Genomic DNA, 12,785 nt, shown 5'->3' with positions numbered 1-12,785 from the left:
ATAGTAGTATAAAAGCAAGTTATCCAAACAATATCTTGTGACAATGATGTCGATGAGGTTTTAGCCCAATGATTGTTAAAGTTGAGGTTATGTGATTTGTTGGTTTTATGTTCGAATCCCCTCGTTGAATGCAGACAATTTTCTTAATTTATTTAGCTAGATGTAGTTGTTTATTTGTAGTTTTTTAGCTCGAGATAAGCAAGTCTCGGATCCACACTCAAGTATTGTCTAGAGTGCGAACAATCACATTATGTTTATTTGTAGTTTTTTTTGCTCGAGATAAACAAGTCTTGAGTCCACACTCAAATCTTGTCTATGGTGCGAACAATCACATTATGTTTATCTGTAGTTTTTTTTGCTCGAGATAAGCAAATCTCGAGTTCACACTCAAGTATTGTCTATAGTGCGAACAATCACATTATGTTTATTTGTAGTTTTTTTGCTTGAGTTATGCAAGTCTCGAGTCCACACTCAAATATTGTCTATAATGCGAACAATAACATTATGTTTATTTGTAGTTTTTTTTGCTCGAGATAAGCAAATCTCGAGTCCACATTCAAATCTTGTCTATAATACGGACACTGACATTATATGTTTGTATTTTGATCTTGGTCCTAAAAAAATCATTATAATAATGATTATGTAAGCGTACACGTACTCATGGCGCCATCATTACGCATTCGGGAGTGCTATAAATAGAAATCCCAAGACTCTCTTACCGCGTTTTCTCCAAAATTCTTTCGTCGGTCTTCACCCGACAACCTTTTACAAGTCTCCTCCTTTCACAATTGATGCGGATTTCCTGCCCAAACCCTAGCTAAATCCACCCAAAATCCAGTGGAAATCCGGATTTTTTATACAGGAAGTGTCGCCTCATTTTGCGTACTGGGTTGGCGAGCTGAAGATTCCTTCCTCCCGATTCATGGGTTTTGCTCCCCGCGGCTACTACGATGCATCTCTTACCGAAAATCTTCTCTCACAGCTCTGAAAGAAGCAGAGAGGGAATGGATTCCAGCACTGGCCGGAGCCGCCGAGCTCCCAAGCCGAGGCCGAAACTCGACCGCCGCAACGCGGTGAAGAACATTAACTACGACTTCTCGCGTTCTAGTTCCTCGGCCTCTTCGTCATATTCGTCGGAAGAGTCTCTGCGCACGCGTTCACTTGATTTGTACGAGGGCCAGACGAGCTTTCGTGTGGAAGGTATTGATGGGGAGATTGAGATTATCTGCCAGACGCTGGGGTTTTCTGGTATAGATGATTTGACGATACCGGCTGAGGAGTATGAGGCTATGAAGGTTCGATCTTCTTCCGATCCTCTTGTATTTAGCCAGCTGAAGGAACCTATATGTGGTCGGAGATCTAAATTTAATCGTGATAATATTGCTGAGGTTCCTGGTGCTGGTCATGTTGATGTAACTGATCGAAGAATCACGGGTGCAGATGTCTATGTTGGATATCCTGGTGATGATGTTGGTGAAACGAGTGATCTTAGCTGTGATAAATGTGAGGAACGTTCCGATTTCACGTTTTCTTGTTGTAATATAGATAGGAGTAGACCTGGTAATTTAAGTAGCAGCCTTTGTAAGTCAGGTGATAGATTACAGAGTAGTGAAAGGTTAGGCAATGTAAATTTGAATAATGTAAGTGGAGAATCCAATGAGTTCCGTGGAACTGGTATTAAGGGTGTGCGGCCGCCGATTCTTGCACCGCCGCCTTTGATGTCATTACCCTGGGTTGATAAAGAGTGCTCCACTTGGGATATTTTGAACTCATTTGCTCCAGTCAGTGACATGGGCAGTCTGACGTATGGTAGAGGATTTTGCTCAGACGAGGATGAGGAAGAGGCTGAAGTAGATGGGAAGGTGAGAAATGAGATGGAGGATGATAGGATGGGTGGGATGACGGGGACAGAGAATCATGTTCTGTTGGAATCATGTTATTTTATTACAACTTCAAATGATGATGATTCTTGGAGTAGCATAACAGAGCCATCACCAAGTATGTCTCCTATTGGGAAATTGAAAAGGAATATCGTAGATTGGCAAAAGGGTGAACTCTTGGGCCGTGGATCATTTGGCTCTGTATATGAAGCCATAGACAAGTAAGTGTTTTTCATTTTATATTTCATTGGTTTTTGCTGCTAGCTTGTGATAATTATTTTGTTCATGAGGCTAAATGTAGCTTTTATGCTTAGCACGTTGAAACTCAAGTTGGTTTGCTATTATTCACAATTTCCGAAGCTCAAACAATGATTTACGAACAGTAACTGTTACTTATGGTTTTTATTGTGGAAGCAGTTGATCATCTTTTCTTTTAGGAAAATTCTGATTTCAGCTTAAACCAAATTTTGTGTAAGTCTGGATTTTAGCCAAAACTTTTCTTTGTCGAAGGTTTTCAGCTAACAAGCAAAACAAATCCACCTTGCCAATTCATTAAAGCTTTGCTGATGCCAGTTGAGTGGTAATTTTGAAAATTGTTTGTGCAGATTGACACCTGTCTATTGGTTTTGCTGGTGTACTTTTTTTATTCAATGATCCCTATCAGTCGTAAAGCACATTCTGAAAGACTTAAAACTTGGTGGAAAAATACTTGTAAGCTTATTGATGCCAATCTTCGTATGGTTAATTTTTGAGGGACACATATTGGAAAAAAAGTATGAGACCAGTGGTATGAGAAGGGTGTAAAAGGCTTAGACAAGGTGATCCGATGTCTTTTTTTTTTTTTGAATTTGGTAGTGGATGTGTTGGGGTGATTGGTTGTTAAAGCCAAGGACATGAATTTAATAAGAGGGATCGAGGTTGGGAAAAACAGGATAAAGATATCTCATATTCAGTTTGCGGACAATACACTATTCTTTGTTAACGAAGAGGATCATATCAGGTTTTTGGTGAAAGTTGTGAGAGCATTTTGCGACATGTCTGGATTAAAAATCAATTGGGAAAATAGTGCGTTTGTTGGGTATCCATTGTGAAGAAGAAGAAGTTGAATTGTTAGCACATCAAATTGGATGTGGTAAGGAGAAGTGACCGATTAAGTATTTGGGAGTGTCTTTAGGTGAAAATCCATTACAAGCCTCGTTTTGGGAACCCATCCAGTCTAAGAAGTTGGAAAAATTGGCAAGATGGAAAAAAACTTTTTTGTCAAGAGTGGGGAGGTTAACTTTGATAACTTCAATTTAAATGCACTCCCAATTTATTACATCTCTTTTTAGGGTGGCGCCAAAAGGTATAGCGGACGAGATGGAGAAAATTTCAAGGAATTTTTTATGGGATGGAGCTGGTGGTGAAGGACATAGTCACTTGGTTGCCTGAGAACATGTTTGCAAACCTAAAAAAAAAGCGGATTGGGTATTGGGAATATTATTTTGAGAAACAAGGCTATGTTGAGGAAATGGTGGTGGAGATTTTATGTGGAAAATGGGACCTTGTGGAAAAAAGATCATAGTGAGTAAATATGGGTTACAAGAGAATGGGTGGGATTCGGGTTTAGCAAGAAACATCACATTCAGATGCCAATAGAAGTTTATATCCCGATCATACCCGACTTTTCAACAATTAGTTACGATTAATGTTAGAAGTGGTAATAAGGCTAGATTTTGGGAAGACATTTGGTGGGGGGATTATTCCTTTAAAGAACTTTATCCGGCTTTTATTTCAGCTATCCGCGGTTCACAATATGCCTATATCACACTTTGTTCAATTTGACAATTCATTGTCTTCCTAGTCACGGGATTTGCATTTTCGAAGGGGTGTGAGAGATGAGGAGTTAATTCAGTTGACTAAGAAATTAGGTTTGTTAGATAGGATTAGGTTAAGTGAAGGGGTAGATGACTATCGAGTATGGAGTGGGGATCCTTCGGGTCTTTTCTCAGTCAAATCTTTTTTTGAGACTTTTTTTCAACAAAGTCGATTTCCCGCTTTTCCTTATTTCCATGTTATTTGGATGGTCCCGGTTCCAACAAAAATTCGGGTTTGCTCGTGGACAACGATTCTGGGTAAGCTACTGACCTCGGAGACGATGCGAAAAAAGTGGCCCTCAATTGCTATGAGCCCCAATTGGTGTGTGTTGTGTAGGAATGATACGGAAACACGTGATCATATGCTAATTCACTGTGCATTCACGAGCGGCTTGTGGGCTAGAGCTTTGAAAGAACTGGACTTGGTTTGGGTGGTGCCTAAGTCAACGAATGATTTATTTGCTATGGATCTAGGACAACTAATTGGTAGGAGAGGAAGAATTTTATGGCAAGTGGTGGTTCAAGGAATATGTTGGACAGTGTGGTTAGAAAGAATTCAAAGAATTTTTGAAGATACAGAAGACAAATGTGACGAGTGCTAGGATAAAATCAAGATCAAAGTTGCTATGTGGATTGACACTCATGATAAATTTTTAGAACGTGTCGATTTCAGATATATTGAGAGATTGTGCTTATGTGTATCATTGATGGAGCATTGATATCATGAAGTTTATGTTGACAGTGGGTCCCTAGTCAACTGATTGTAATTAACTTTTATTACATTATTAGTAAATTATCTTTTCTTATAAAAAAAATAAATCTTTTATGCTGCTATCAGGTTGGAAAAGGTTTGCTTATTTTACATGGCATGACACTAATTATGCATACTTTGAGACTCCTTTAATGATAAAGTTTTGCGACTGATCTTGAGTAACATTCTCAAGTTAAACAAGTATTCCATTCTTTATTGCAGTAATGATGGATTTTTTTTTGCTGTGAAAGAAGTATCTCTGCTTGACCAAGATGACGAGGGAAGACAATGTATCATCCAACTTGAGCAGGTCTGGTATCCCCAGAATTTTCTTGCTTACCATTTAGATTTTGCTACACATTTCCAAATTGGTGGTTATGGTTGTATCATGTGAAATTTCTTTTTCTTCTTATTATTGTTATTTTGAAAACTCCTTTGGTCTTTGATGTTATTTTTTCTTCTGTTCTGATCAGGAAATTGCTCTTCTTAGTCAGTTTGAGCATGAGAATATTGTCCAGTATTATGGAGCAAAGAAGGTAATGGACTCTTTACTTTTGATCTTTTTTATCATTGTTTTCATCTATTATATCCTGAGGCAATATTCCTGCTATAGTTTGGCACTGGACTGGTAATGTTCTGATGAAAAATAAACTATGCAAATTTTCTTTTATTTTACGTAGTGTCTCACTGTCTCTATTATAACATAATTCTCTTTTTCTGTTTGAACGGGGCTTTAATTTGTAATTTTGCTATCTCTGTCCTTATTTACATTGATAAGTGATTTTCTAAAGTGATGGTTGCATAAATCCTTCAACTCCATGTACTGGATATGGAAACTTTTTCCGCTTTTCTACTCTGAATTTTGCAGACAAAGTGAACAATACAGTGAATTTATATGTGTGTGTGTGTGTGTGTGTGTGTGTGTGTGAATGTGAATATTGATATATTTTCTTCCTTGTGTTTTTCTTTTTACATGTGAAACCATCTTTTTCATTTGCTTTGCAAACTCTTATGTTGCGTTTAGATTAATAGATTTGATTTAGTCGAAAAGATTTGATTTGAGGAAGTATTTGACGAATAAATTTCAAATAATATCCAGGATGTATTTAGAATCCGCAACAATTATTATTAAAATTGCTTAACTTGACATAGAGTTGGTTTGAAAATAGCTTGAATTTTTTCCATCCAAACTCAAAGAATTCGATCCAAGCAGAACCTGATAGATTATCCTCTTCTGCTGACTCATTTAAGTTTTTCTGACAATGGTTTTTTTTTTTATTTATGTGTAGGATGAATCACATCTCTATATTTTTCTTCAGCTTGTCACAAAAGGCTCCCTCTTGAGTCTTTACCAAAAATATAACCTCCGAGATTCACAAGTCTCTGTTTATACGAGACAGATCTTACATGGTTTGAAGTATCTGCATGACAGGAATGTGGTCCACAGGTGAATGTGACAAGGCACTTCTATACATTTTTATTTAGGAAATATATGAATTTGAATTTTTACTAATAAATTCATGTGATCCAGAGCCTATTTTTGATAAATAAATTGGATCATGATGCTTCTGTTATTCACGTGTTGTCTAATCAATCTTATATATGCTTTTTCTAATATTTGTCGATTGTCTACTACTTTATATTTCTTTTTTGTCGCTCATGCTTTTTTTCACTATTTTCTTTCCTAAGTCACGTGTTTCTTTCCCATCATGAAGCTCCTTCTAAAAAACATGATTTGAACAAAGTTTTAAAAAATAATTTCATTGCAGAACAAATTAACACGTTTCACTGATTTTTACCTACGCAGCAGTGCTTGAGTCTTGAGTTTCTTATATTTCTGTCTCGTTATTCCCTTTATAGAGATATTAAATGTGCAAATATATTGGTGGACTCGTTGGGTTCAGTGAAACTTGCTGATTTTGGACTTGCGAAGGTTAGAATCCTACTTACTCTTCTCTTTTTAGCATTTTGTATACCTTTTCATATAATTTAAAACAATAGATTATATTTCTAAATGTCATTATATCTAACATCATGTGATCAATTATTCCGCAGGCCACCAAGTTGAACGACGTGAAATCCTGCAAGGGGACTGCGTTCTGGATGGCTCCTGAGGTTTGTTGCTAAACCCTCTTTCAGCCAATAGTTTGAGTAGCTCTTGTTAAAGCTCTGGTCTAAATCATTGAGATTCTAAATATTTTGTCCATAAATTTGCTATGAGGTAGATTTCATTTTAGTGCTCCATAAACTACTTTCAAGAATTTTGGAAAGAGTTGTGATCATTTTGATGGAAGGTCGATGTTAGCTTCTTCATTTGAGTATGAGTAAAGAACTTGGAGTTGAATCTGACATTTTCAAAATTTAGCTTGAGCATCTGTTTTGTGTTTCATGCGATCAGATTTTACTCTTTAGGTTTTCAACTTCTCATTTTCTGCCTCTTTTTACTGTTTTCTCTATTCTATGTAAGTTGTGTGCTTGATTCAGCACTTAATGAAAATTGGTGACAACCCAGTAGCTGGTTCCCAAAGTGGTTGATCAACACCTAATGTAAATCGGCGACAATCTAGTAGATTAACATACAAAGTGGTTTATTTTAAAAAAATGCTTAAGATCTTTTGACTAACCTAAATTTTACAATATAAAGTAAGGGAAATATGATTATGAGGTGATTGATGCATGCTTTCAGGCACAATTTTTTTTGAAAGAAGTCTCGTGGTGTGGTCACGCATCCATATCACCTCAGAAGTCAGAGGATGTGAATAAGGCATAAGGGACATTCTTGCACGTCCACAAGATGGCCTGACTTTTGTTTTCTTACCATTACCAAACTAGAAGAAATGGGAAGAACTATGGAGTTCTTCAATCTTAATCACAAATATTTTCAGCTTGTTTTTGTCCTTTCGACAATCCAAATCCCAAACTTTCTTTCTTTGATTTTATGTCTAAAGTAGTGTCATGTTGTAAATATTTGAAGTTTGAAGATCCTCGTGGTGTGAGTGAGCATGTGTGTGTTCTGATACCACATTCTAGTGATTATAAATTGTGTTCAGGTTGTTAGGAGCCGGGGTTATGGCCTTGCTGCAGATATATGGAGCCTTGGATGCACCGTCTTGGAGATGCTGACAGGACGTTTTCCATATGCCAATTTGGAATGTGTAAGTGAATGAATGTCAACCGAGGAACTAGAAATAATTCCTCTTTTATACGCCTTTCTTGTACAGGCTTGTTCTTTTTTGTGTTTCGATTCTTTTCCTGGCACATCAGGAGTACCCTAAAAAAAAGGAACCTTTTCGGGAAATTTCCAAACGAACAATTTCAACGCCTTTAGTTTACTTTGAGTTGGCGAAGTGTTAGCTGCAAGGATATTAACTGTGGGAGTTAATGTGTTGAACATTAATATTTAAACGACATTATTTACCTCGCTATGGTTTGTAGATGCGTGGCATCATGATGTATTGGGCTGACTCGGAAAAAATTCAGTTGGGATAATTTATGTATTTAAGTTGAAAAACTCTTTTGGAATAGCTATCATGTTACTTCTAAATTGTCTGAAAATGCATTCTGTTTGATGCAACAGATGCCAGCATTGTTCAGAATAGGAAGAGGCGAGAGACCTCCTATTCCTGATTCTCTTTCTAGAGAATCGCGTGATTTCATACTCCAATGCCTCCAAGTTGACCCAAGCTTGCGGCCAACAGCTGCTCAGCTCTTAGATCATCCTTTTGTTAAGCGACCGCTCCACTCAGGCTCAGCGTCTCCTCTTCATTTCGGACGGCAGATATGAGAAAGTGTTTTGGGATAACTAAAAGAACCATTCTTTATTGTCCAATTCACGCCATAGCACATGCTCGAGTGGACTCTGGAATCCGTTACAGCGCCTTAAATTGTCCTGTAAAAGATCTAGCAGTAACATTGCAAAATTTTGAAAGTTGGAGGTCGAAGTTGGGAGATTTTTTTTACTCAGCGTCTCTCCAAATCGGCCCTGTGTGTCTTGTTCTTCCATTTGCCGGTTGATGGTTATTTCCATAGAAAGTTCGGCAATGACATGATCATCGTAGAAAATGTATGTAATTTATGGTTATATTTTACGAATTCTTCTTCTGTTGCATTATTGTGATATAAGAATAATATCAAAAATCGTGAAAGATTTTTGACGTATCAGTCAAAGGTAGGATACTTTAAATTTTACATTCAACTCGTTTCTTATAACCAAGTTGTGATATCTCAGTTATAGAGACATTTTTACTGTGTTTGGATTAAAAGATTCCAAGAAATTCATTCAAATGCATTATTTATGTTTAGATGAAATATTAAAGTAGATGTTTCAAATTTTTTTTTTTAAAAAAATACATTTTCCTTTCCATTTTGAGAGAACTATTAGATTTCAATTTTCAGATCCATTCATCAAAATACAACTTTTAAAGATATGTGATTGTTCAATTTAATCAGAATATTTGTTGCAATTCTTTTGAGAGTAGGTGTCTTGTGAGACGGTCTCACGAATCTTTATCTGTGAGACGAGTTAATCTTATCGATATTCACAATAAAAAATAATACTCTTAGCATAAAAAGTAATAACTTTTCATGGATGACTTAAATAAGAGATCCGTCTTACAAAATACGATCTTTGAGATCGTATCACACAAATTTTTGTCTTCTTTTGATTATTAATATAAGTGGTAGTATACATTATATTATCAACGTAGCTGTAATCCGTAAAAGCTTGTGTAGAGTTTCATGAACTTATTAATTGAGGAGGTAGGTTCGTAGTTAAATGTGCAATTTATCATATAAACACGTGGTTCCGAATCATTGTCTATAAACTATATGGCTTCGGCCTCGTTCATGCTACAACTATAACCAAGATTGTAAATGGCGGGAGGCGGCGGCCATCGTCTCGGCTGCTTAGGTGGTGCCTAGGCGGTTGAAATTTTTTTAGTAATTTTTTTATATATAATCATACAATATAATCACAAATAGTCATTATTTTTTTTATGTAAGATGTGTAAATAAATAATATTTAAGCACAAAAAAACTTCATACAATATAATATCATCTAGATAATGTACAAATAAATATATAAATGCAAACTAACAAGATAATAATTAATAAAGATTCATCATCATATTAATGTTATTATGCTAACAAAGTAATATAATTACTTTTACCAAAAAACTAAGTTTAAATTTCAAAGTTTCAATCCATTATCCATCGTTAGAAAAAAGTACTAGACTAAACATAACTAATCTTCCAAATCATCTACATATGCACCATCTACTACATCCATGATCCTCTCATCATCGGACTCAAAATTAACATCTTCTTCGTTCTCCTCCGATGTATCAAAATCTTCGTCAAGTTCTCCAATGGAGATGTTCCTTGCACTCCTCCTTGGTTTTAGCACTGCATCCGCTCCCAAGGCCTCCACTACCATTCTCCAAGTAACTCCTGAACCCGGCTCGACGTCATCTTCATCACCATCATCAACAAGACAATCTTGAGCTTCACTAGCTTGAGAGGATAGAAGCAAATCTCCACCCATTTCTCTTTTACTCTTTTTCTTCATAAGATTGGCATTGAATTTGACATATACAAGATCATTCAATCTTGATATCTCAAGCATATTCATTTTCTTAGTATGTATCTAAAAATTTAAAATCATTGTTATTAATAAAAAAAAAGATAGATAACATAATTTATGAATCAGTTCTCAATATTTACTCCTTCAAATTGACTCCAATTTCTTTCACACCTCGATGAACTACTTGTCAAAGAGAGAAATCTCATTGCCATTTTTTGTAAGTTCGGAGTGTCACCACCATAATAGGACCACCATCCAACTTAATAAAGCAAAGAGGAAAAAAAATAATTAAACCGAAGATGGATAAAAAAAATACATGTACTGACATGAATAAAAATAAAGGAAAAAAGATTTACTCGGGTCAAAGTCATAGTACACATTCACTTTCTCATATGCCGCGACCGCCATTTTTCTTCCAAAGTTTCCAGATTTACTTTTATACATCAACAATTCATCATTAACAATGGTAGATTGCATGTCCTCGTTAGTAGGAAAAATTATCTCAACACAATTCAAAAACTCATTCATAACATTAGTGTCATTTGATATGCTTAATCTTTGTAGTAAAAAAATGGATTCAATAAGTAAGCGGCATAATGCAAAGGACTATTAAGTCTACCTTTAGACTTCTCATCAATAATCTTCAAAATAAGGATGACATTTTCCTCTTTTTTGAAAGACTTTTTAATGTCTTCTTTGGCTTGTTTAAGGGCACCCAATAAAAAGGCCATTGAGGGATTCTTGTCACCGTCAACAAGACGTAAAACTTTCACTAAAGGGGTGAAAACATTCAAATCCAAAAAAACACCATTCCAAAAAGATATACTTGTTACCGTCGCTTCCGCCACTTTCTCCTTCACACAACTTCTTAACTTTGTTTTGCTCCATTCATCGGATGTAAATATTATTGGTCCCACGTGCGGTAATTTTAGATAATAAATATGAAAATAAAGAATAAATTGGACACCGAGACTTACGTGGAAAACCTCTAAAAATTATTAGAGTAAAAATCACGGGCTAGATGAAAAAAATTCCACTATAATATTTTATGGTGTACAACCACTCACTATGTTTCCAAAGAGAACACACACTCTCTTGATATAGAGAACAAACACCTCACACATATTATATAACTAAGCACTCAAATGCTATAAGATGAGAGAAAACTCGAAGAATGAATGATTTCAGAATGAGGGGAAGGAGCACTATTTATAAGAATTTTCGTCCATGAGAAAACGCGTCGTCTGAATTTTCTTGTCAAGAATCTGCCAACCCACATTTAATGCACGCGTTTTCTTCGTCTGAATTTTCTCGTCAATAATCTGCCAACCCACATTTAATGCACGCGTTTATGAATTGACTTTTCCCTCATTCATTTAATGCTTGTCTAGGCATTTAACTATTTTGCCAACATTTCTCTCACTTAAAGATTTGATTGAGAATCAAACACATCTCTACATATCTTTTAGATCTTGCCATTATCTAGTGCTTACGTTTCTTATAGACCACTTGAGGATCTACACCACTCAAACTTATCAGTGTTAACTGGCTTGGTCAGAACCTCAGCTATATTATCTTTTGTATGAATCTTCTGCATATCAACACTTCCTTCTTCTACTACTTCTCGTACAAAGTGAAATTGAACTCCAATGTGTTTCATCTTGGAATGAAAGGCTAGATTCTTTGTGATGTGTAAGGCACTCTGACTGTCACAAAACAAAGAAACATTATGTTATTTGTGCCTGATTTCCTCCGATAACCTTTTAATCCATATTTCCTCCTTGCAAGCTTGAGTAGCTGTCATGTATTTTTCCTCCGTTATATATAAATGCCACAACTGTTTGCAATTTTGAAACCCAGCTTACTGCTCCTCCTGCAAGTGTAAACACATAATCAGTAGTGGATTTCCTCTTATCAGGATCACCTGCATAATCTGAATCGACATATCTCATGAGTGTAAAATCTGATCTTCCATAACGTAACACAGCATTTAAGGTACCCTTAATGTATCTAAGGATCCTCTTAACAGTAATCCAATACTCTTTTCCAGGATTCATCATATATCGAATAACGGCTCCCACTTCTTGAGCAATGTCCGGTATTGTACAGCTCATGGCGAACATCAAACTTCCCACTGCTGATGCATATGGTACTCGAGACATCTCCATCCTCTCACCTTGACTGCTAGGATACATCTCGGAGAAGAACTTGAAGTTAATAGAAAGAGGGGCCGAAATTGGCTTACTATCTTGCATGTTGAAGCGTTGCAAAACTTTGTTCAAACAATTTTTCTGAGAAAGTCAAATCTTTTTGTTACTTCTGTCTCGGTGAACTTGCATCTCTAGAATCTTGTTTGCTGGTCCCAAGTCTTTTATATCAAATTCCTTAGCCAAATGTACCTTCAATTCTTGGACATGATATTTGTTGGGGCATGCTATCAATATGTCGTCCGTATACAACAGCAAAATGATATAACTATCACCAGACCTCTTGAAATATGTACAAGGATGTACATTCAGTCTGTTGTATCCAAGGCTTGTGATATAAGAATCAAATCTCTCGTAACAATACCTCGACGCCTGTTTGAGACCATACAGAGATTTGTTCAACCTGCAAACTAAGTTCTCTTTGTCTTTTTTTGCAAAATTTTCTGGCTGAAACATATAGATTTTTTCTTCAAGATCTCCATGAAAAAATGCAGTTTTCATAACTAGCTG

At 36.1% G+C, this 12,785-nt stretch overlaps 1 protein-coding gene across 1 annotated transcript; it reads left to right on the top strand.

The window, feature by feature from the left end:
• Positions 1-728: 728 nt before the first annotated feature.
• Positions 729-8,695, top strand: LOC140975126 (mitogen-activated protein kinase kinase kinase 1-like). The gene is made up of 8 exons (XM_073438668.1): positions 729-2,101; positions 4,710-4,797; positions 4,961-5,023; positions 5,777-5,934; positions 6,348-6,420; positions 6,543-6,602; positions 7,538-7,642; positions 8,065-8,695. The coding sequence occupies exons 1-8, from the start codon at positions 951-953 to the stop codon at positions 8,269-8,271; spliced, it is 1,905 nt and encodes a 634-aa protein (XP_073294769.1). The 5' UTR covers positions 729-950; the 3' UTR covers positions 8,272-8,695.
• The last annotated feature ends 4,090 nt before the right edge of the window (positions 8,696-12,785 follow it).

The sequence above is a fragment of the Primulina huaijiensis genome, chromosome 4, assembly GCF_012295235.1.
Source record: "Primulina huaijiensis isolate GDHJ02 chromosome 4, ASM1229523v2, whole genome shotgun sequence".
In the NCBI taxonomy this organism is placed as follows: Eukaryota; Viridiplantae; Streptophyta; class Magnoliopsida; order Lamiales; family Gesneriaceae; genus Primulina; species Primulina huaijiensis.
This window is presented reverse-complemented; position numbering and strand designations above follow the sequence as displayed.